The sequence below is a fragment of the Rutilus rutilus genome, assembly GCF_951802725.1.
Source record: "Rutilus rutilus genome assembly, chromosome: 21".
Classification (NCBI taxonomy): Eukaryota; Metazoa; Chordata; class Actinopteri; order Cypriniformes; family Leuciscidae; genus Rutilus; species Rutilus rutilus.
In genome coordinates, this window is record NC_140226.1 from 5,407,602 (window position 1) to 5,433,115 (window position 25,514).

At 39.8% G+C, this 25,514-nt stretch overlaps 1 protein-coding gene across 3 annotated transcripts in view; it reads right to left on the reverse strand.

The window, feature by feature from the left end:
- Nucleotides 1–25,514, reverse strand: part of numb (NUMB endocytic adaptor protein) — a 78,615-nt gene that overhangs the window by 15,839 nt on the left and 37,262 nt on the right. For 2 of the 3 annotated variants that reach the window (XM_084393186.1, XM_084393184.1), the window contains exons 3-6: nt 22,100–22,174; nt 9,666–9,698; nt 7,662–7,736; nt 912–1,052 (exon numbers count right to left, since the gene is read on the reverse strand). In XM_084393186.1, coding sequence (XP_084249312.1) covers nt 912–1,052; nt 7,662–7,736; nt 9,666–9,698; nt 22,100–22,174 — 324 coding nt within the window. The remainder of the gene's footprint in view (nt 1–911; nt 1,053–7,661; nt 7,737–9,665; nt 9,699–22,099; nt 22,175–25,514) is intronic. The other variant, XM_084393185.1, reaches the window with a different exon arrangement.

Here is a 25,514-nt window from a genome sequence, read left to right on the forward strand (position 1 = left end):
CATGAGCATTTAATAATTTTTGACTTTTCAGTCTGAGTTAAATCTCTTTTTTAGCTTATTTTATCTGTAAAAGAAAACTTGCCTAATAATTATGCACACCTGAAAATAAGGAGTTTTCATTTCCAGCCTTCATGAACAATTATATATCACTTATAAATTATTAAATACAAAATTAATTGTAGTTATTACGATTAATGTGGTTTGGAATTGGTCAAATGTGCCTGGAAAAAAAATATGATCAGAAAATCAACCTGCCTAATAATTCTACACGCACTGTATATATATATATATACATATATACACAAGATTAAAAAAAATAAAATAATAATTAATGCTTTTATTCAGCAAGGATGCATTAAATTGACCCAAAGTGACAGTAAAGACATTATAATGTTTTCTATTTCAAATAAATGCTGTCCTTCAAAACTTTCTATTCATCAAAGAATCTTGAAAAATAATGAGAGCACCTCCTCAGCACTGTCTGATCATTTTACTGCAGATTTAATGCTGTATTCTAGTCTATATTGTTGTCACTGAAATGGATTTGGTATTTATTCCTGTAATTGTGACTATTTAAATATAAATATTTGATATATCATATATTTAGTATTTACATTTAATTTCATGCTATTTGTACTTTGTACTTTTCATGATATACATAAAATGTTTAGACACAAAATATAACCTTCCTAAAAGAATGACAACACAAAGAGCATAATGGTATATGGTTCTCATGAGGTAAGATTATGTGCAATTAACAACATATAGAACAATTCGATTTTTTCTAGCAACTTGACAAATTTGTAAGCTCTCGTTCTTAGTTTTCCAGACACTGAATTTTATATGAAGAGGCATTAATAAAAAGTAAGGTCGTAAGTCTGTGACCATGACCTGTCCGTGAGCGTGCTCACCGAGTCTTTGACGGCCATGAAACAGTGGCAGATCCAGCGGCGTGTGGTCCCATCTCTGCAGATGTAGGAGAAGGCGTGCTCAAAGTTACGATCCGGCGCACAGAAGGAAACCTTCTCTATTGTCTGGTCTAGAATCAGATCCTGAGAACAAAACAGGCAAAATGCAAGTCATTACAAATGACATCTATATTATGTTTCAGGGTGTTTTCACAGCTGGCTTGTTTGGAGCTTGCTAGTAGCCCATACGCGGAGTTTCCATACATTTTTGTGACGCGCTCCACAAACGTCCCGGGAAAGGAAACCAGTGGCGTCCTGTTTGTTTTCTTTATTTCACAAACGCACAATGTTTTGTCACGACAGCTACAGATGAAGCCACAGTAAGCCAGTGGAACATAAATGTCAATCCATCTTGACGGATGACCAATAAGAGGACGTTTTACGCACATGTGACTTGTATAAACACATTTTGGTACGCTTTGAAATGTTGCCTTGTGAAAAACTAACCAAACCAAGAAGAAAATGCAACATTGTAACACATTAAGCAAGCAAATGTATTTATATAGTCATTTTCCAAACAAATCAATGCAGTTCAAAGTGCTTTACAGGCAAAAAAACAATAGATACAATGGATAGTAGACCCATTAAAACACAAGAATAAGAATAAAGTTTATAAGGATTAACTATAATGGCATAAAATATAAAAAAATTAAATTAAATTACAGGAAGGCCAGACTAAATGTTTTAATTTAGACTATTTTTAGCACGTCGTACTTCCTCTGGAAGGTTATTCCAGACGCGAGGAGCACAGCGTCACCGGATATTTTAGTTCTACTTTGTGGTATTATTAAAAGAAAAGAATCCGAGGATCTGAGGATCACAGCTTCATATACTGTAAGCATTTTTGAGAGATAGTCTGGAGCAAATCCATGCAATGCCTTTAAAAATGAAGCCCCTTTATGGGAACAGAGCAAACGATCTACAGGTCTGAAAACACCCAGTGTTCATCAGTCATACATCCGTTTATCTGCAGTCACCCTGTAATCAGGGACTCAAACTCATCAGGGGTGAAAAGAAGATATTTATTTTTAAATATCAGCTTTAAATGTGGATTTAAGTTTGATTTTTATTTTATACAATTTTAAAACGACTTACTCCTGTACTGTAAAACAGAAGGGAGAGCTTCTCTTTTGATGACAACAGATTTATAAACAACTATAATTTTTGTAATTTCTGCTTTCGTAGAAATCTGCATCAGTAAAAGACTGTACATTTTAAAAGTTAGTGTCTTTAATTTCTTCTTTACGTCTGTGCAGTGATCACTGATCAGCGCTTGCTTTGGGTGGACAGAGATTCTGATCACGGAGTCTACACACACGTTCAGCTGATTTCTTCGGTCAGTGTTAATGCTTGAGGAGACTGCTGTATCATTAGGGGTTCAAGCATGAAATGCTGAAACCCTATTGTAATTGTAAGGATTTGTAAAACGCATCGTGCAGGACAAACCGTAAGGCCTAGAGACGTGAAACCTGGCCAGATGGTAGGCCTCAATTTGGGGACAACCTATCAGAGTATGACCCCGATTGGCCCATAGGTGGCGCTACAGCAACCAAAAGTTCAAAATTGCTCATAACTCTTAGACCGTTTGTCCCAGGATCAAGTGTCTTATATCGTTGGAATCCTTGGCTCAAGGCGGACAAAATGGCCATCTCCGATTTGGATGTAGGCAGGGAAAATTTTCTGCTATGTCGAATTTTGTCCAAAACCTACTTTTGCGAACTAGTCCCTGGTTTTTCGCCCGATCGGAACCAAACCAGTCTAGGACAATTCTCTGGACTCTCTAGATCAATAATTATCGAAAAAAAGTTGAACTTTGGCATTTGGGTGGCTGTAACAGGGTCATTTAGAAAAGGGGCGTGTCAAAATACACTCAAAAGCCTATAAATCCCAACGGGAAACTCAGAACTTCACAAAAATTGATGAGCATATGTGTCAGAACATGGTGAGGAAGCATGCAGAGTTTCATGGAGATCGGACCATAGGTGGCGCTATAACTGGCAAAAAGCCTTCATTCTTATTAGGGGTTCAAGCATGAAATGCTGAAACCCTATTGTAATTGTAAGGATTTGTAAAACGCATCGTGCAGGACAAACCGTAAGGCCTAGAGACGTGAAACCTGGCCAGATGGTAGGCCTCAATTTGGGGACAACCTATCAGAGTATGACCCCGATTGGCCCATAGGTGGCGCTACAGCAACCAAAAGTTCAAAATTGCTCATAACTCTTAGACCGTTTGTCCCAGGATCAAGTGTCTTATATCGTTGGAATCCTTGGCTCAAGGCGGACAAAATGGCTATCTCCGATTTGCTCGCCCTTAAGGCGCCAATTTCGAGTAAATTGCATTTTTTTGAAAAACCTATTTTTGCGAACTTCTCCTAGGTTTTTTGCCCGATCGGAACCAAACCACTGCAGGAATATTCTCTGGAGTCTGACAATCAATAATCATCCAAACAATTCAAAATTTCAATTAACGGTCGATAAGGGGAACCAAAATATTTGATGGCACCAGGGCCACTTTTACTAAAACGGTTATAAATTGTGAACGGAAAGATATTTTTTTGCTAAACTTGGGATACATCTTCCTGAGCTCAATCTGAGATCACTTGAAAAAAATCGCAACAATTGGCCACTTGGTGGCACTATAAAACGGTTATAACTTGTGAACGGAAAGAGATATTTTCGCAAAACTTGGGACACATGTTCATGAGCTCATTCTGAGGTCAAGTGAAAAAAAATCATGACAATTGTCCACTTGGTGGCACTATAAAATGGTTATAACTTGTGAGCGGAAAGAGATATTTTCGCTAAACTTGGGACACATGTTCATAAGCTCAATCTGAGTTGACATGAAAAAAATCGTGACAATTGGCCAATTGTTGGCGCTATAACAGTGAAAAAAATCATGAAAATAGCTATAAGCGCACCCAACTGTTAGTCTACTGAAAATTGGCACGCAGTGTCTTTGTCCAGGGTGCCATGATAGTCTATGAGAACATTGGTGTATCTCAAAAAACTCAGTATACGTCATTGACACAATGCCAGTGTTTTTTCACAGGAGTGACCTCCTAAGACTCCTGAATCCTTGCCGAGTCCAACAATACCAAACATGCCAGGTTTCGCCTAATGGTTTTTGTAAGTGTCATTTAGAGCTTTAAAAAATTGTGTTTATCTTCAAAGCCGTTAGTCCGATCGAGACAACAACAAAAAAACAAAGGAAATTTGAAAACATAGGTAAATAGCTAAACAATAACGCCAAAATGTTAAAATTATGATAGGAACTGACAAAAAAAAAAGAATTAAATCCAATCAATTTCACCCATGGATCATTTTGATGCTCTCACATGTTTGAAACGAACAATGATTGGAAATTTGTTTTGAATTGGGACTGGCGAATCCCCGTCCATACTGTCAATGACCATTCGCAAAGACCCGCCCACTTTAGTTACTGTTGCTATGTCTGACAAGCGACGCCACTCTCACACCACACCAAGTTCTCACGCAGTGAAAAATACATTGCGGATCAGAGAGGAGACTGCGCGCTGACAGACAAGTACTTATTGATATGAAACAAATGGCGCTTTTCCACTACACAGTGTAACACAGTGTACTTTTTCCACTGTGTAAAAGTTGTACCTGTACCTGCTTCCAGGTACTTTTTATCGTACCACCTCCGGCGAGGTTCTAAGCGAGCTGGGGCGAGCTGAGGCGATACTAAAATGTGACGTGAAAACACGGCAGACTGCTGACTGGTCAGAGAGAATCGTCACTATTCACTGCGTCATCATTGCACGTGCCAGACGGAGTATCCTGAATAAAAAACAGCAAAAACAAAAACATCCAAAAACAGCATACACTCGATTTCCTCCTTTGTCCTGTGTGTGTGGCAGCGGATGTATCTCGCGTAGAAGATGAAGTCACAGCAGTTTCCTGCGGCGTCGCTATGACGACCAGGTACTATTGTGGAGGTACTATCTGCAATGGAAAACGGAGCGAAAAGCGAGCCGAGTCGAGTCGAGTCGAGTTGAGCTGGTACTGGTACTGGTAATGGAAAAGCGGCAAAAGTCTCACCTTTCAAATGTAGTCACTTTTTAGAGACATTTAAACAATAAATACTGTTTTGTGACTCTTTAATGTGTCTGACAGATCGCTGTAGACTCGAGGCTCAGTTAAAGCTGCTCATGAACCAATCATCTCTTCCTTCTAGTTAATTTATAGCATTAAAATAAACATGAATGAACATAAAAGGAATGTTGTTTTAAAGTGCTAAGACGTCAGTACACTTTGTTTTTCAAATTTAAATCCTCCAATGTTAATCTACTAACTCTCCTGACTGCTTTGTGGGACAAAATGGCGGATTATGATTAGTCAGATCGCCTGTCAATCAAACTCCCTGCAAATGGTCAATTGAGAATGCCCGTGCGGACAATCCTGATCTAATCGACAACTTTGCAGTTGCACATAGGAAAGCCCGGAAAAACATTTTTTGAATTTTCTTTTTATATATCATCTGAATGCTGAATAAATAAGCTTTCCATTGATGTATGGTTTGTTAGGATAGGACAATATGTGGCCGAGGTACAACTATTTGAAGATCTGGAATATGAGGGTGCAAAAAAAACGGAACATTGAGAAAATCTCCTTTAAAGTTGTACATTTATGTTCATGATTGTGCTGCATTCACTCACAAAAATATATGTTTTATATATTTACGGTACGAAATTTATTAAATATCTTCATGGAACATGATCTTTACTTAATATACTAATGATTTTTGCCATAAAAGAAAAATCGATAATTTTGAACAATACAATGTATTGTTGGCTATTGCCACAAATATACCCGTGTGACTTATGACTGGTTTTGTGATCCAGGGTCACATATTTCCTATGGTAAACTGTAAATTGACTTTTTCATCTATGATGGCAGTTGTTAAATGCTTGCTAAATAAAACTTAATGTCTTTTGATGCCTGTGTGCTTAAAGGCCTTAAAGGCCTTAACTGCTTGAACCCCGATAAATGCTGCTTGCAGCTTTAATTATTATTATTATTATGCATAAACCTCACATAAAACAAACTGAACTGTGGTTATCCTCTTGACATGTTTGTCTGATGGTTTCATACGCATAGGCCTTCATGCAGTGATGAGCAATGACTGGCTCACACCAGCAGGCGGCAGGAAAAGATGAATATGATAAGTGTGCATGAATATAGGAGAACATTCACCTAGTCCTCATGTTGACCCAAACCTCTTCCATGTAACACACACACACACACACACACACACACACACAAAGACATTTTGAAGAGATGCTTTTCTGTGCATTTTCAACAAATGGGATCAAAGAATTAAAGGATGCAAGAGCATTATAAAAAGTATAACTACTGGTCAGTATATTTAAAGTCCCCCTGTAGTCAATAATGTTATCCCTTTAAACTCATCTGATCAACAAAATTACATATTTAAACGTTTTTTCCTTGAAAAAAAAAAACGTCATGGCTTAAAATATCTTGAATGTAACTCGACACTCTTGCCTCATTTAGTATACGCGGTTCTATGAATATGTAAATGAGCCCCGCCTCCACTCACTCACACAGCTCAGAGATCCACTGGTTGACGATCACACGTTGATCTGATTGGTTACAAGGTAGTTTGTGACGTCAGAAACACCAGCGATTTCAAAGCGTGTTTTTGAGACTGTCTTTGGTTCACTGCAGTTTTAAGCAGAAAATACTCAGCAATGGTGTCGACTTATGAATTTACACATGGTTAGTCTTAAAGCATATTAAAACACCATATAGACATATAAACAACATTAAAAGCTAGATTTTCACCACAGGGGGACTTAAATGTCTTCTAAAGCCATACAGGTGAAACTCGAAAAATGAGAATATCGTGCAAAAGATCATGTACTTCAGTAATTCAACTTTAAATGTGAAACTAATATATTATATAGACTCATTACATGCAAAGTGAGATATTTTAAACCTTTATTTGTTATAATTTTGATGATTATGGCTTACAGCTTATGCAAATCCTAATACTAGTACAATCTCTGAAATAAAAAGCTGTAAACCATAATCATCAAAATTATAACAAATAAAGGCTTGAAATATCTCACTTTGCATGTAATGAGTCTATATAGTATATTAGTTTCACCTTTCAAGTTGAATTACTGAAGTACATGAACTTTTGCACGATATTCTCATTTTTCGAGTTGCACCTGTACATACAGTTTTTTACTTTTTGTATTTCCGCTTTCTTTTTCATTTTAGTTAAAAGTTTTAGTCATTTTGTTGTTTTTTATTTAATTTTAATTTATTTATTTTTTCACTTTTAGTTATTTTAGTACATCAAGTTAAACTAAATGACAATGAGAAATTTACTAGCTGAAAAAATGTTTTGTAAACATATTTTATTTAGAATTTTAAAAAGTATTGTTTTAGTTTTAGTTAACTATACTAATCCTGATGTGCACGAGCTCTCATTGTTAAGTTGACACGAGTTCATGAAAAAAAAGATTGCATCTTTTCATTTAATCGGCTGGTCTGATTCACAAAACCAGTCTGGAGGATTTCCTTATAATGGAATAGTGATTGCATTAACTGCAGTGAGTGAGCAAGTGCTCTTCACTATGAGCATCTGTCCTGTGGGATCTGGTGGATCATCTCAGGTCAGTGTGGAGTCCTTCAGTACCTTTGTCTTGTCATCCACGACCCTCAGGCCATCTGCAGACACCCAGAGCACGGCTCGCACAGCCTTCTTACCCGCCTGTGTGGACACACACAACACACACACAATGAGAGATGGAGGGAGAAGAGAGACTTTCAAAGAGAAGAGAGTTGATTTTCCCACAAGTTCCCCTTGTTGAGGCCCTTCACCCTCCTCGACTTTCACACAAATGTACTTTCATCTACCAACAACACCTGAAAATAGAGAAAAGTTAAAAACATTGAGTTTTGAGAAGGTTACAGCAGTGTTAGAAGAAGCAGGCATGTTGGCGTAAACCAGAAAGAAAGAACAAAAGGTAAGCATTCAAACACACACACATCCTGATTCGGGGGAGCTGTGTGTTCCCACTTACCTAAGTGCAGAAATTAGCTCTCTCTCACACACACACACACACACACACACACACACACACACACACACACACACACACACAAACACACACATTTTCGTTACACGAAAGGAAGCAAATGAGTTGTGTAACTCAGTTTGCCCCTTTGCACACACTCTTCTATTGCTCCAGGCGTGTTTTAGGAGCAAACTAATCTATCAGTGGGGAAAAAAGTGGACACACATTCACACATGTTTGAGCCCCAAACATACTCTATATGCAAGTACACAAACACAGAGATGAATGCTTGAGCAAGGCACTGCAATCGTGCAATACTTCTTAGCTGCTGTGGCGGTAAAAGACCTCAGCACTTTGACTGATTAATCCACACTCATCGCTGCTCTGGACCTCTCGGCTATTGGTTCAAATCAACAGTAGCCGCGTTTCCATTACAGGTTTGCGCAAAACTCTTGCTATGTTTTCTAAATGTCGATAAGAAACTATTGCAAAATGACGGTGTTTCCATTAACCGATGGTATGCGACAAAAACGCCATGTTTCCCTCTCGCGATAAGTCCTTCCCAAAAATCATGGCAACGGATGTTGGTAGGTTTACATATTTCCCAGTATTACTCCTTTATGGAAGGAGACGTAGGCGTGTTATTCAAGCTTTAATGGCAAGGAAAAACTCTTATACTCGTGAGCTGCACATGTGAGGTATTTCTCCCTCATATCTGCTTCGAGGTCTTGATAAATTGTGGCATTTCTTTGTTGTTTAGACTCCAGTATTCCAGTAATACTTTTATCTTTTATGAGTTTAATGAAGAACTCCGTCCAAACACACCGCTCCATCTACGTCAGGTGACCTGTAAATGCGCAAAAACTGTTTCCATTGCAATTTTGTGACATATTCCTTTTTCGAATTGCCTGAAAAACCTCCTCATGCGAGCGGAAACTTTTTTGCGATAGATGGGATTTTTGCGAAATTGACGTGTTTCCATTGGGCGTATTTTCAATTCGCAATTTCCATTAAAAAATTACAGTTGATTTTATTTCTATCCCATTTTCTCTCTCCCCTTCTTGTACATGATTTTTTATGTTTTATATGACAATAAAATAAAAGAAACATGTCTGTGTTTTTTAGCTTAGCTATTTTTTTATGTATTTTCTTTTATATTAATAATTACAAAATACTCTAATTGTTATGGCATTTACATTGTTGTATTTTCTAATAAAACTGAGCACTATTTTACTCTATGTTAAAAGTTTTCATTCATATTATTGATTTTAAAAACTATTGGGCAAAAAAAAAAAATCGGCTATCTGAAAATATTTTCTGATTTTCATTATCGGTATCTGCAAAATCCGCTATCGGTCAACCTCTACTCAAAGGATGGCAATGTTTATTTCCAGTGTCAGTTCTCTTCCATCATGCCTGTATACATAAACTGAAAGAGAAAACTTCTTAATCAAATGGCCGCCATAACACACTTTGCAGCATCTACTTGTGTTTCAATAACGACTGAAATTGCACATAATTCTGAAGCAACAACATATGAAATTGATGTACTTTGATGTACGTTGATGTACTTGCATAGAGTATATTTGGGACTGTACATAAATGCACACAGCAGAACTTACTTTTGCAAAGAAGCCCTTGAAGAACTTTCTGTCCTGGAATGGAGGGTTGGTAAGGGGATGTTGGTGGGAGGAAAAGGCAGGAGAGTGTTACAAATGAACTGAGACACAATGTCCTGTGAGTGCGTGTCGGGGCGGACTCTGGTTTAGGGGCTTTCGATGGTTAAGAATGACAAAGTTGTGAAGTATGGAGAGGATAAGAGGGGGAGATCACACCTCTAGCTCACCAATCAGGAGTCAGACTCACCACGTGTGAAGTTTAAGGTTGATGTTATTGGTGCTGTTACAGGTCTAGTATTATTACTCCACTAAGTGAGTTTGATTATTTCAGTGTTCTTGAAGGAATAGTTGACACGCAATGAAAAATGTGTCATTTACTCACTTAGGCTCTTTTTCATTCAGCGAAAGTGAATGTGGACCAATGCTGTTGAGCTACAAAAATGAGAAATTATAAAAGTAGACCATAAGGCAGTTTTTTCTCAATCGATTAATCTATAGATTTACTTTTTCCCAATTAATCTAACAATTAACGAATAACCGTACCTCTCTCAGTTATAATATGAAGCGTTACTTCAATGGGTAGTGCTGACTGTCATCGGAAATGCACTTTTATTTATTTTCAAAATGATGATCACATCAACTTAGAAAGTAACGTTAATTTAGTTTAGTTTCTAAACTAAACAAAAACTACATTTTTGTTTAGTTTTATAGTTCTACAGTACAGGCCAAAAGTTTGGAAACGTTTACTATTTTTTATGTTTTTGAAAGAAGTTTCTTCTGCTCATCAAGCCTGCATTTATTTGATCAAAAATACAGAAAAAAAAAAAAAAAGGTAATATTGTGAAATATTATTACAACTTAAAATAATAGTTTTCTATTTGAATATAGTTTAAAAAATAATTTATTCCTGTGATGCAAAGCTGAATTTTCAGCATCATTACTCCAGTCTATCACATGATCCTTTAGAAATCATTCTAATATTCTGATTTATTATGAGTGTTGGAAACAGTTCACAATATTACTTTTTTTTTTCTGTATTTTTGATCAAATAAATGCAGGCTTGATGAGCAGAAGAAACTTCTTTCAAAAACATTAAAAATAGTAATGTTTCCAAACTTTTGGCCTGTACTGTATATGTGCATAAACAGCTTACAACTCACGCTAAAGAGCAATAAATCTGATAAAAATGTAAAAAATAAATTTCTCAAATAAGACCAATCGTGATTATAACTTTAGCAAAATAATTATGATTAGTTTAACCATGATCTTGCAGCCCTAAGAGTCACACTGATTACTTTTGTGGTGCTTTTTACTGTTTTTCTGGAGTTCAACAGCTTTTGTTTCCATTCAATTTCTTTGTGTGGAAAAGAGCAGCATGAACAAATGAGTAAATATCTCCTTTTGTGTTTCACATAAGAAAAAGAAAAAGCAGGTTTGAGTGAGAGTGAGTAAATCATGACAGATGTTTCCTTGTTTGGTGTGAACTAATCCTCTAAACGAAATCATGTTATCATGTTAGTGATGGCAGCAGCTTTGAGCAGTAGTTCATTAGGATTGCTTCTGATGACCTCGAGGGTTTCCATCAGAAGAGCCACAGGGACAGAACTGATCTCGGCTCCGGTGTTCACTGATCCCGTACACACATCCCAGATATGAGAGGAAGAGAATCCCTCTTTGGCCACATACACACTAGAGCTATAATTGTTAACTAAAACCATTTAAATAAAGTGAAATTAGGGATGAAACGGTTACAGGTTTCCTAAAACTCCTGGCGGTTAGCATTAGCATTTAATATTTGAATTATCATTAAAACCGTATTTGATTCCCGTGATTTGAAAACCGTATGGTAAATTATGTCCAGCATTAAACGAAGTAAAGCAACAGCATGCAGCTTAGGTTTCATTTTGCGTGAAAACATGGCAGAAGGCAGTGAAGTTTTACAACCTCTACAAACTTTTACAATCTTTACAGTTGAGTGCTGTGTGAATATAAAAATGTATGAATGAATGAATCGAATGGGAACTGACTGTCTTCATCTTATGTCTGTGTAGTGCCTAATAAAGTAGTGTTTATAAGTGCACAGGGACACAGATCTATTTCTGCTGTTCAGTAAGCGCCACCTACTGTCAGAGAGGGGGCTTTTTTATTCTGCCCCTGAAAATTGCAGTAGCACCTCACTGCAGTACACGAGATCCAGGGGGCGGAGTTGGATCCAGATCTAAGGGGTGGAGATTGGTAGGTCTAGGGGTGGGTTTAGGGATCAGGGGGTGGATATGGGTAGGTTTAGGGGTGGGTTTAGGGATCAGGGGGTGGAGATGGGTTAGAGTTAGGGGTGGGTTTAGGGATCAGGGGGTGGAGATGGGTAGGTTTAGGGGTGGGTTTAGGGATCAGGGGGTGGAGATGGGTAGGTTTAGGGGTGGGTTTAGGGATCAGGGGGTGGAGATGGGTTAGAGTTAGGGGTGGGTTTAGGGATCAGGGGGTGGAGATGGGTAGGTTTAGGGGTGGGTTTAGGGATCAGGGGGTGGAGATGGGTTAGAGTTAGGGGTGGGTTTAGGGATCAGGGGGTGGAGATGGGTAGGTTTAGGGGTGGGTTTAGGGATCAGGGGGTGGATATGGGTAGGTTTAGGGGTGGGTTTAGGGATCAGGGGGTGGAGATGGGTAGGTTTAGGGGTGGGTTTAGGGATCAGGGGGTGGAGATGGGTAGGTTTAGGGGTGGGTTTAGGGATCAGGGGGTGGAGATGGGTTAGAGTTAGGGGTGGGTTTAGGGATCAGGGGGTGGAGATGGGTAGGTTTAGGGGTGGGTTTAGGGATCAGGGGGTGGATATGGGTAGGTTTAGGGGTGGGTTTAGGGATCAGGGGGTGGAGATGGGTAGGTTTAGGGGTGGGTTTAGGGATCAGGGGGTGGATATGGGTAGGTTTAGGGGTGGGTTTAGGGATCAGGGGGTGGATATGGGTAGGTTTAGGGGTGGGTTTAGGGATCAGGGGGTGGAGATGGGTTAGAGTTAGGGGTGGGTTTAGGGATCAGGGGGTGGAGATGGGTTAGAGTTAGGGGTGGGTTTAGGGATCAGGGGGTGGAGATGGGTAGGTTTAGGGGTGGGTTTAGGGATCAGGGGGTGGAGATTGGTAGGTTTAGGGGCGGGTTTAGGGATCAGGGGATGGAGATGGGTAGGTTTAGGGATCAGGGGGTGTTTAGGGGTGGGTTTAGGGATCAGGGGGTGGAGATTGGTAGGTTTAGGGGTGGGTTTAGGGATCAGGGGGTGTTTAGGGGTGGGTTTAGGGATCAGGGGGTGTTTAGGGGTGGGTTTAGGGATCAGGGGGTGTTTAGGGGTGGGTTTAGGGATCAGGGGGTGGAGATGGGTAGGTTTAGGGGCGGGTTTAGGGATCAAGGGGTGGAGATGGGTAGGTTTAGGGGTGGGTTTAGGGATCAGGGGGTGGAGATGGGTAGATTTAGGTAAGGTGGGAGGTAATCGAAATCTCCCCCTGGATTTCGTGTTCTGCAGTGAGGACCATCTCGTAAATTGGGCTGGATTTTTTTGCAAAGTTGTACATTTTAACCGATTGATGGAAAATAATCTGATGTGCAATCTAAAGTCTAAACAATTCGTATAACAAGGTATCTAGAATTATTTACAGAGCAGATAAAAAACCTATAATCCTTTATCATTTTGACTCATCGCTTTTCTTAAAAAACGGTTTAAAGGCTGAAATGTGAGGTTTATCATTTTGTAAAAATTTATTTGAACATGTCGTAGATAAACGTTATGTTGTAAGCATTTTGTTCACCTCAAATACGGCCGTTGTTGTTGTCAATATTATTATTTTAATGTTTAAGCGAACAAAAAGCACATAGTGCTGCTTATTTTATTCATTACTTGTTGGTTTTCAATATAAAATGTGGCAAAATTATTTCAGCTTTTGAACATTTCCAGCACATCTTAACAATACCTTGATAATACCGATAACCGTGATAATTTTGGTAACTATAATCGTGATATAAAATCTTCATACGGTTTAATCTCAACTTAAATAAAATAAATGCTGACTGAATGAAAATAAAATCTGAAAAAGAGCTATTTGTCATATGTATTAACAAAATGAACTAATAACTAATTATAGACACATAAAAAAAAACTAGTAACTGGTAAATAACAAAATTAGTAAAACTTAAACTGATTTTTTATTTTATAACACTGACACCCTGATACACATGCAGTTGAATTCCTGTTCTCTACAGAGTTTGGTTATTTATAGATATGACAGCTACATCTACAACTGTGTTCACAAACTGCTCGCATCATGTTTCTTGTTTACAGATGCGCGACTCATACGTTGCAGTGGTTATCATTAGTGGAGAAGAAGGACCGACTGCTGTATTATGAATATGCATGTGGACCGTTAACCGCATCAGTGCATCCGACATTCCCTACGCTTCGCCGTGTGTATGTGGCCTTTTGTGAAACAAGAAGTGCACCGTTCGCCAGGTCTAAGACTCACTTCCTCATCTACACTGACCTCATGTCCCTTAACTGAGGTTTGGATTTCAGTTCAAGTAATCGTGACCACCATAACCATTATATACTGACCCCACATCTTCAGTTAAGGGCACAGAGAGTTTCACAGAAAGAGGTGGAGGTTACATGTTACGGAAAGTTAAAGTTATGGTTATGCTGAAGAGCATGTCACACGTTCATACACAGCCATAGAAGGAAAGCAATGCTCATTGGGTTAGAAAAGAAGGTTTAAGGGGTGAGAGAGAGGATCGAGATGCTCTTAATGGCTCATGAGAACAAACCTGCTTAGAAAAAGAGAACATCATAATGCATTCACATCAGAACATATGCAAACAGATGGAGGAGGGCTGGAGTTTCATGGGTAATAACGTCCGCACTGACGCTAGAGATATTGAGCAGAGAACATGCAGATCGTAGACAGACACGAATACAAGATCTGGACATACATAGAAACAGGAAACACTAAAGGAAAGAAAAATTTAAATGTCCCCCTTCACTGAAATCTGCAATCCTCTCCCTGCATTTCCACTGTTTTGAGGACAGTTGTCATAACAGTTACTACATAACCAGCCCACAAACATTATTGGTTAGCTCTGAGAATACACTGTCCGGCCAAAAAAAAAAAAAAGTTGCTGTTTGGACTCAAATAGTCAAACACTTAAGAGTTTATGACCGGATCATTATTGCTGTGATTATTATGTTTCTAACATGTTTTATGTTTGGCAACAGCTCTTCTAACCCTAATTGATGGAGTGAGTAGCTTTTAATTTCTTGAACAACCATGTAGGAAACACATCATGGCCATATTCCAGAAGGACAATGTCAAGATTCATGAGGCTCAGATTGTGAACGAATGGTTGTGAGGAACATGAAGAATCATTTTCACACATTAGACTCACAAATGAGTCCAAGGAGTCGGTTTCACAAAAGATAGACTTTGACTATGGCTTAGATATAGTAGATAGTCAGACTTCAGATGGACATCTAAACCAGACCGTTGCACAAAGCACTTAAGACTCTGACTATCTTAAGTAGGAATACACTGCAATGCATTCTGGGTAAATTAAGACACTTTTCAAAACAAAAAACATGGCGGATCGAGTAGGCGCTCAGTGCAGTTTACCCCAGTGGAAAATATGTGTTTGTTGGAGGAGTGTAACAGTTACAAGGACATTTTACTTGGGAAATTTAGCGGAGAATGTAGTAACAAGAAGAAATGTTTAAATTATGAGCCATTTTCCCTTTTCTTTTGGCTGTTTGTAATGTAACTGATTGTTAGTGCTGGTTGCCAAGGTAACAGAGTCTTAGACCTAAGTTAGCCTGGGGGTAAGGAGTCTAAATTAAGTCAGTCTTTATTTTTGTGAAACAGTCTAACTTGCATTAGACTAGTCCATGAGCACATTTTAGACTTGTCTAACACTATAGACCGGTCTAAAATAGCTTAGTGAAACCGGCCCCAGACCTTAAATTCATTGAAAGTCTTTGGGATGTGCTGGAGGAGACTTTACAGAGTCTTGACTCTTGCATTGTCAATACTAGATCTTGACCAAAAATGTGTGCACCTCTTGTTGGAAATGACATCACAACATTTATTTCCATCAGGGTCTGCAGAAAACAGGAGGTCACAAGGTTGTTTACAACAGAAGAGAAAACGAGCGCCAACACAAACGGCTTAATCATTGAACAGAAAGGGTGCGTCTGATGGCATAAGGCTAATGTCCTTCCCCTGAATTCCAACTTCCAGAGGTCAAAGATCATCAGCAAACACAAACAGAGGGGGCTAGAATCAGTGCGGAAGTGTGTGCTTGCTCTCATTCTTCTAAAACCTGAAGGTTAAACTCGGGATAAGAGTTCTGTTACAAAGCCTAGCAAGACAGAGCCTCACGACAAGCCATCAACCCGCTTCTAACACACAAGATCAAATCGAAGGACTTATCGCTTCATATATATATATATATATATATATGCCAATACCAACCTAGAAAATGTGAAATATTTTCCCGATTAAAATTAGACAAGCTCCAAGCATTTGCACTTTTAGAAAAGCAAGTGAAAACATAACTTAAGCGTTTTATCAGGAAGTCTTTTAAGTAATTACATACAATTATTTTAATATAGTCTATAAAATTCATATCATTTTATTAATATAGTCACCAAATGCAGACATTAGGGACATTATAGGGATTAGATCTTCACATGCCAGACACAAGCCTTCATATATGTGAAGCACGTTTATCATTATGAATGAGAGCGCCATCTGGAGGATGTTGGGTGCAGCAAACACAGTAATGATAAACAATAAACACAAGTGGATGACATTAATAAAGATGAGCCTCTGCAGAGAGACATGGACTTCCTGGACACGGGTGGCAGGCTTCCAGGGAGAGGAAATCACATTACGGGTTAGAAAACAGTCCTCTCACACACACACATACACACACACACACACACACACACAGATCCTGCCACTTCTCCTTTTAAAGCCACTTGATTTTGTGCTCCGGGTTACAGTGATGGTAACTTAATTAGTGTTGATTAGTTGAGGAGATAATAAGATTTGGACTGTCTAGCTGCCTCTTTAAATCTTGTGTTATGTTAACAGGCATAACACTCAGACTAGGGCTGCAAGATTATTTGAAATGAAACCGAAATGGCAATATGGTGCCCGCAAAGGCTGTGATTAAATGATATAAATATATGTGTTGCGTGTTTCATAGTGAAGCGCTGCACTGTGTTCATTTGCACGCGAGCAGTTCATGACCCGATGGTGTTTTCAGCGTCTCAGAGCGACTCGGCTCCACACTAACTCAATTTCTGCATCTGCTCTGGGTTTGAGTCACTTCAACAAGCATTTAAGAACAAAACATGCACCAAACATCATCACATACTTGTAATGAGAAGTGCTTATCAAAAAAAATAAAAACAGCTTTCAGAGCTCCCTGCGGTTTTTAGCCAATATAAAAGTTCGATGGATTTAAAGTTTGAAAATTAAAAATTAAAAATCTTGTCTGATCATAATCCTTCTCAGTGATATTCCTCTGACCTTCTCTCTTTTTTTAATGTCTCTCAGCCATCTCTCTTCAAATCGCCCTCTTGCTCACTGCTGATAGGCTCACTCTCCCTCCTCCCTCACCATGACTGAACAACGCCCTCTACTGCTGATTGGCTCACTCTCTCTCCTCCCCCCTCACCATGACTGAACAACGCCCTCTACTGCTGATTGGCTCACTCTCTCTCCTCCCCCATCATGAGTGGACACGCCCCCTACTGCTGATAGGCTCACTCTCCCTCCTCCCTCACCATGACTGAACAACGCCCTCTACTGCTGATTGGCTCACTCTCTCTCCTCCCCCATCATGAGTGGACACGCCCCCTACTGCTGATAGGCTCACTCTCTCTCCTACCTCATCATGAGTGGACACGCCCCCTACTGCTGATTGGCTCACTCTCCCTCCTCCCTCACCATGAGTGGACACACCCTCTACTGCTGATTGGCTCACTCTCTCTCCTACCTCATCATGAGTTGACACGCCCCCTACTGCTGATTTGCTCACTCTCTCCTCCCCCATCATGAGTGGACACGCCCTCTACTGCTGATTGGCTCACTCTCTCTCCTCCCCCATCATGAGTGGACACGCCCTCTACTGCTGATTGGCTCACTCTCTCTCCTCCCCCATCATGAGTGGACACGCCCTCTATTGCTGATTGGCTCACTCTCCCTCCTTTCCCATAATGAGTGGACACGCCCTCTACTGCTGACTGACTCACTCTCCCTCCTCTCCCATAATGAGTGAACAAGCCCTCTACTGCTGATTGGATCACTCTCCCTCCTCTCCCATAATGAGTGAACAAGCCCTCTACTGCTGATTGGCTCACTCTCTCTCCTCCCCCATCATGAGTGGACACGCCCTCTACTGCTGATTGGCTCACTCTCTCTCCTCCCCCATCATGAGTGGACACGCCCTCTACTGCTGATTGGCTCACTCTCCCTCCTCTCCCATAATGAGTGAACAAGCCCTCTACTGCTGATTGGCTCACTCTCTCTCCTCCCCATTATGAGTGGACACGCCTCCTACTACTGATTGGCCATAAGTGTGTTGTGGTGCTCACTCTCATCCACTTTCAACAGCGTTTTTCAGAAATCGCTTATTGAACCTTTCATTTAGCAATTTTAGTCAGAATATGGGGATTTTAAAAACATGAGTAGAGTAAATGACACAATTTTCATTCCTAGTTGAACTCTTCCTTTTATTACTCTCTGTGAAAGCAGCCGTATGAGAGACTACGGCAGAATTCCCAGACGAGTGGGAGTTTCTTCACAGAGCATGCAGACATCTGTGAACTCTGAACCTTCGTTTCTATTGACCGCATTGAAAAAAGCAAGATCTTTTCTTTGACAGACTTCGTGAAATTCAATGTAAAAAAAAAAAAAAGAAGCATTTAAAGAGTGTGAGAAAGAGACTAGTTCTATAGCCACTTCCTCAATTAAACCTCACAGAAAAGGATGGCCCTCGACAAGCAGCCCTCATCCTCCGACCTGAAGCACTAATGTGAAATGTGATTAAACAGTAGGTCAGACCGAGAAGATTCACAATTACTCAGAGCAAGCCGTCAGGTGGAAAGTGACAAACATCACGACTATTTTCCCCTGAGCTTAACCTGGGCGGAGGCGTCCGAGGCCTTGTCAATGCGGGAAATAGACACACAGTGGATTTCCTTTACCCTGAGGAATGGAATGTCTTCCGCTGGGCGCTGCCGAGACCGGAAACTCACGCCTGTCCTTCTCCTGGTGGATTGTGTGCTTACGTGCTGCGGTTTGAGGAAATCATAAGATACCTGTTCTGCTGACTCGGTGCTGGAGCTGGTGCCCAATGTGGAAGCATTCGGGATAATGTGTTTACAAAACAAGTCACGAAACCACATCACTCCCATTCAAATCAACAATGCTGTGCACTGGCCTATTTTTGTTGTGCTGGCAAAGTTACTTCAGCCCTACTTACTTTTTTCAGTCAGTCTGAAATTAAATTATTTTATTTAGCAAATGTGACGCTCATGATGACACAAATGCTAAATTGAACTGTTTTGAATGTTAAGTATGTTATCAAAACAGACTATTGTGGCAGGTTTGTGGGCAGGTTATGAGGTAACGCTACACCCTCGGCTCAGCAGTCAAGCCAGTGGAAATGCAGATGATTCTGACGGTTTGGGAGAGCGATACAGGGCTTTACAGCGATTACTTTACTGGACGATTATTGGCTAAAAACTTATATATATAAGAAAAGTTTGGGGTCAGTAAGATGTTTTAATGTTTTTGTTTTAAAGTCTCTTCTGCTCACCAAGGCTGCATTTATTTAAGAGAAAACATACAGTAAAAACAGTAATTGTGAAATATTATTACAATTTTAAATAATGGTCAAACAAAAAATATACTTTAAAATGTAAATTTATTCCTGTGATCAAAGCTGAATTTCCAGCATCATTACTCCAGACTTCAGTGTCACATGATCCTTCATCCTTCATCACTCTAATATGATGATTTGATGCTCAAGAACATTTCTGATTATTATCAATGTTGAAAACTTAATGATTTTTGTGAAAAAGGTTATCGTTTTTTAAGGATTGTTTTAAGGATTTTCAAAAGAATGGCATTCATTTAAAACACAATATTTTCGCAACGGTGTAAAAGTCTGCTGTCACTTCTCTATTTAATTCATCCTTACTGAATAAAAGTAATACTTTTTTGTAATGATTTAAAAACTTAAAAACTAAGCAATTGTTTCACACTAGTCTTGTGTTAACATGAATGATGGATAATTCTTGCAGAAATACTTGTCTTAAATAATGTTTATTTTAAAGTCCCCCTGTAGACTGTGGTCAATAATTGTATCCCTTAAAACTCATCTTTGATCACCAAAATTATGAAAAATGAACGTTTTTCATGTCAACCTCCATGCCTTAAAATATCTTGAATGTAACTCGACACTCTTGCCTTCCAGGGGCGGGTCTACGTGGTGGCCAGGGGGGGCACCGGCCCCCCCTGAAATTCGATTGGCCACCCCAGGTGCCCCCCCTATAAGATGTCTTGTGATTGGTTCATTTTACAGCCAATCAGTTTATAGACTCTACTGAAGTTCGCGATTCAAAGAAGTGCAGCGCCAGAGAAACAACGGTCGCAAGTTGTGAGTAAGTAACCCATCTTAAGTACACAATGATGGCCTAAGACACGAAACGAGCGGTTTGTGTGAGAAAACGAACAGTATTTATATAGTTTTTTACCTCTTGTACACATCCGAGATCACGTCCGGCTCTTTCCGGAGCTAAGCCAGAACGCGCGCACACGTCACACACCAGGAAGCGCGTGCGCCCTCAGATCACTTGGACGTGGTTGTGTAGAGGTAAAAACTATTTAAATACTGCTCTTTTTCTCACACAAACCGCTCGTTTCGTGTCTTAGGCCATCAATGTGTACTTACGATGGGGAATTGTTTAATTTGGACTTCATTGTGCATGCTCTTTGAGATAGTGATCATAGACCTGCATTACATGACTGACAGACAAGAACGGTTTGACCTAAAAATATCAAAATTGAAACTACTGCGGAAAAAAAAGACACCTACATCTTGAATGCCCTTAAACATACGTAAGCTAAAACATACCAAAATGTAATTTCAAAGTGAACCATCCCTTTAACTCTGAGTTACTCAGCTTTTTTGTAAATGAGTCTGAAAGAAATGCTGAATGAAACACTGATGTTTTGGCCAAACCATTTGAATTATTACAGTGGGGGGAATTTGTTTTTATTTTTTTATTATTATTATTTGAAAGAGATTGTGAATAAAACTACTGTATATTGTAATGGCCAAACTAATTAAAAGAAAATAGTTGACATCGTTTCTGCTTCTGGGTTTTTAAAATGGCTCATTATTAAAATTGCTTTTATTTTATAAACTTGTTAGTTTTATGAAAACACAAAAAATAATAAACACTGGCTCTCAAATTTAACTTAATGGATGCAGGGATGACAAAAAACTAAATTAATCAAAAATGTGCTTTATTACTACATTTGTTTACAAGTAACTTTATTCAAGTTAAAAAAAATAAAATCAGTAGGATTTACGTAATATAGGCTACTGTAGAATTTAGCTTCTTTTTTTTTTGTCACTGGCGGCCACCCCGTTTGGAGGCAGTGCCCCAGCATGGCCCCCCCACTGAAAATGCTCTAGACACGCCCCTGTTGCCTTCACTCTTTTTAGTATATCAGTTCTATGAATATGCAAATGAGCCCCACCTCCACTCACTCACTCAGCTCAGAGATCCACTGGTTGACGATCACACGTTGATCTGATTGGTTACAAGGTAGTTTGTGACGTCAGAAACACTAGCGATTTCAAAGCGTGTTTTTGAGACTGTCTTTGGTTCACTGCATTTTTAAGGAGGAAATACTCAGCAATGGTGTCGACTTATGAATTTACACATGCTTTGTCTTAAAGCATATTAAAACACTATAGACATATAAACAACATTAAAAGCTGCTTGATTTTTAAACACAGGGGGACTTTAACATTTATTATCTGCTCCTATCTACAGTACAGTACTTCCATTAAAGTGCCTATTGTAAATGTAGCTTTTGTTAAGTGACGAGTTAATCGACATCATGACACAAATGCAGACATTTGAGGTCAACTTGTTTTAAACCTGGAACATTTTTAAACTGTTAACATGAGCGAGACCGACAGAAGGGGGAGAGAACAGCAGAAGAAGACAGACACACTTTAAATAGATCACTTGGTGTCGACCGCAGGATAAGAGATGTGATGTGATTGGAGGAGAGCAGACATGGACTGAGGAGATTGTTAAGGTGATGAACAGGAGATGAAGGAAGTCTTGTGTTTCTGACTGAAGATCTGTGTGTGTTCGTACACCTACCGTCTTCAATCTCTTGACGGCTTCTTCACAGATGTGCATTCCACGAGACTCATCGACCTCCACGTGCCCCAGATACTAGAGACACACAAAGAGAAACAGTAGTTTAGCCTTGAAAACGTGTAACTCAGTCTTTACTGATCCAAACAAGTCCTGAAAAGTGAAGCCAAAGTGTCTCGATCGCCCCCCCCCGGTGGCTGGTCCCAGTATAGGTCATAAGCCCCGCCTTCCCCATGAAGTCTAATGGGACGCGATAGTCATTTGAAGTCGTATTTATCACGCTGATTTAAGTTTAAAGGGATACTTCACCTCTGGAAAGATGAATGTGTATTTAAAATGGGTCATTTATGTAGAAAAAATGTGAAATTATTTTTGAATTTGGAGCTTTCTAGACTGGGAAAAGCCAGAAAATGTATTTTTGGCTTATGTGGATGAAAGACAACAACTCCCAGAATGCACTTGCTTCGCTGCTCTACGAGGCCACTCCCAAGCCACGCCCACTGGTAAGAGCGCGCAGTTAAACAACAAGGCTAGGCTACTAGCGAGTCTCCGTGACGAGTCTGCCCAGGATTTCGAGATCGCCCAAAATGTCCGGGATTCGGCTTCTGCGTTCTACAGTCGCCATTCATCATGTTTACTGTGGCGAGCAGGACGAGGCTGAGGGCCGTGGGAGAACGACGCGAGGCCGGTGGCGTGATTACTGATGAGCGACACCTGTGAGACGCACCGGTCTCGTATCTCTCACGGAGGAGCGGGAATTTTCTAAGCAATGTTAAAACGCACATCAACCGATCACTTGTTTAGCGTTCATGTAAACACTACATTCAGATTCACCAATCGGACTGAATTCAGTTAGATAGAAACAAAAGGTGTGCATGTAAACAATGAAAGGCGACCACAGAGAAAGCAAAAGCCGAATCCCGGACATTTTGGACGATCTCGACGGCCGGACATGTCCGGGAAAAAGAGGATGGTAACCCCTACTACTCAGCTTTCTCCACAGAACAGGAGCCTGCTAGCTTTGCTTCCAATGAAAGATGGCTGACACCGTGTGTACATTCTGTGAGTGAGATCCCACCCTTTATGGGCGGGTTGAAAACATGCGGGACAGCTCCTACTACTGGCTGTAGTCTTTAACCTCTGGCCAAAAAATCCTCAGATGACGCAAAATGACGATTTTTGCGTCATTGGAGGATTTTTTTCCAGACAAAAAAAAAAAATACATAAATCTCTCGTCTCAGGAGGATATGAGGGTGGAAAGCACGGTAACTACAGGTTTTCTACTAATACAAAGCTTAATGCTAAATCCTGAAGTATCCCTTTAAGTGTTTGTTTTTTAAAATAAGTTTGGTCTTAGTTAGTTATTTGATGCTACAAAAACGGGAATGTGTCGTCATGATTGACAGCTGTGATTGACAGCTTCTCTAAACGAAGTAGTCAGCGAGGCACCAACAGACTTTTTTTTGGATTTTCAGGAGGAGATTGGAGCTTTAACTTTAATTTCTACATGTCCATCACTGTTTATTTCACACAGTAAACCGTTTCTACGGGAGTGAGGGCGGGACCTTGATATCGCGACTCGTCTGACACGTTCACTACTGCGCAGAAGCAGGTCTCAAATCTGCACAAGATGTCAGCGCCGTATTAGGACTTTGGCGACGTCACTTTGAAGGGGCGTGGTCCATCTTTTTTTTTTACAGTCTATGGTTCCACCAGGAGGAGGTCACATAGACCCATCTAATCCTGCTTGAACTACGGGAGCGGTGTCAAACTGACACTCAATGTGCGGAAACATTAGCCCACGACAGACCCCTCTCGTAGAAGACTTCCCTGCGTCTCGCCCACAAGCGTGACCGGGGCGTCTGAGGTCAGGCTGAGGCGGACAGCCATTGTGCTGAGAGGAAGCCCTTCCCTAGTCAAACACACAGGAGCTCCCTGGCTATTGTCAGTGTGTGACATCAGAAGACGCACAGCTAGAGGTGTGCACCTGTTTATGAACCCTGTTAAAGCTTGACATACGAAAAAAATACTCAATAATGGAAGAATTTATTGAACATTTAGACAAAAATTGCATATCTTTCGCTTTTTTTTGAGTATCATATTTGATACATCAGGCTTTTATTGCTCATGTAGTCTGATACATGAATATGGAGAATATGCTGCTCAAACTCGAGGAGGAAAAAAAGGGATGTGTGAGTATTCGACTAGTCGATTAAACGAGAGCTGCTGCTGCTAGTCGACTTGGAAATACAATTTTTTTTGCACATTTAATGTTTTGCTTTATAATTTTACAAATGCTATTATTTGAATTAGTCATGTTAAATGTTACATTTCAAAATTAATATATTATATTTAAAATGTGTACATCTGGAGCGGAAAACAAATACATTTCATTGTACCTCAGGTTTTGTACGCGTTGGTTTTCACTCGGGAGATCAGCGAGGTGAGGGAGTATTTCAAAAGCCTACACAAAACCTTTCCGTTTTCTTCTGTCATGTCAAACTAGTATTAAGCTTGCTTATAAGCTTGGTATACTATCGGTTATGAGGGACAATACATTGTTTTGATGTCAGATTATGTCAGATTAAAGGAGAAATATTATGAATGAAACTTACTTGAACAGTTGTTATATCAGCATCCTAACAAAGAGAATATGGTTAAATGTAGTTGTCAGTACACAACAAGCTTCTTTTTTTTTGTGTGATTTTGCCGTCGATAAGTGTACAGAAACTCTTCGTACAGGAGAAGGGCATTTAAACCCGGACACGCAAGTGGTTGAGGAAATCTGTTTATAATAGGCTATTGGGTTTGAACTTAGGCTATATTGACTACTATATATAACTATATTGACTATTGGCTATTGTGAAGAGACGACTCGACGGCTGGACGCTTGTGAAGAGACGCCTGTGAAGAGACGACTCGACGCCAGCGATGTTATGCCCTAAATTAATACATGATTAACTAACTTTATTTTTCTATGTACATTTCTGAAATGCACTTTTTGTAAAGCTGCTTTGAAACAATGTGTATTGTGAAAAGCGCTATACAAATACATTTGATTTGATTTGATTGATATAAATATGAATATAATGGCCAACGTTGCTTAAGTGAATGCTCAAGTTTAATCTACAATGATCGTTATGTGAGGAATGTATCTATTTTCCGTCCTTCGGATGAGACGTTAAACCGAGGTCCTGACTCTCTGTGGTCACAAAAAATCCCAGGATGTCTTTAGGGGTGTTACCCCGGCATCCTGGCCAAATTTGCCCAGTGGCCTCTGTCCATCATGGCCTCCTAATCATCCCCATATACTGATTGGCTTCATCACTCTGTCTCCTCTCCACCAGTAAGCTGGTGTGTGGTGGGTGTTCTGGCACAATATGGCTGCCGTCGCATCATCCAGGTGATGCTGCACATT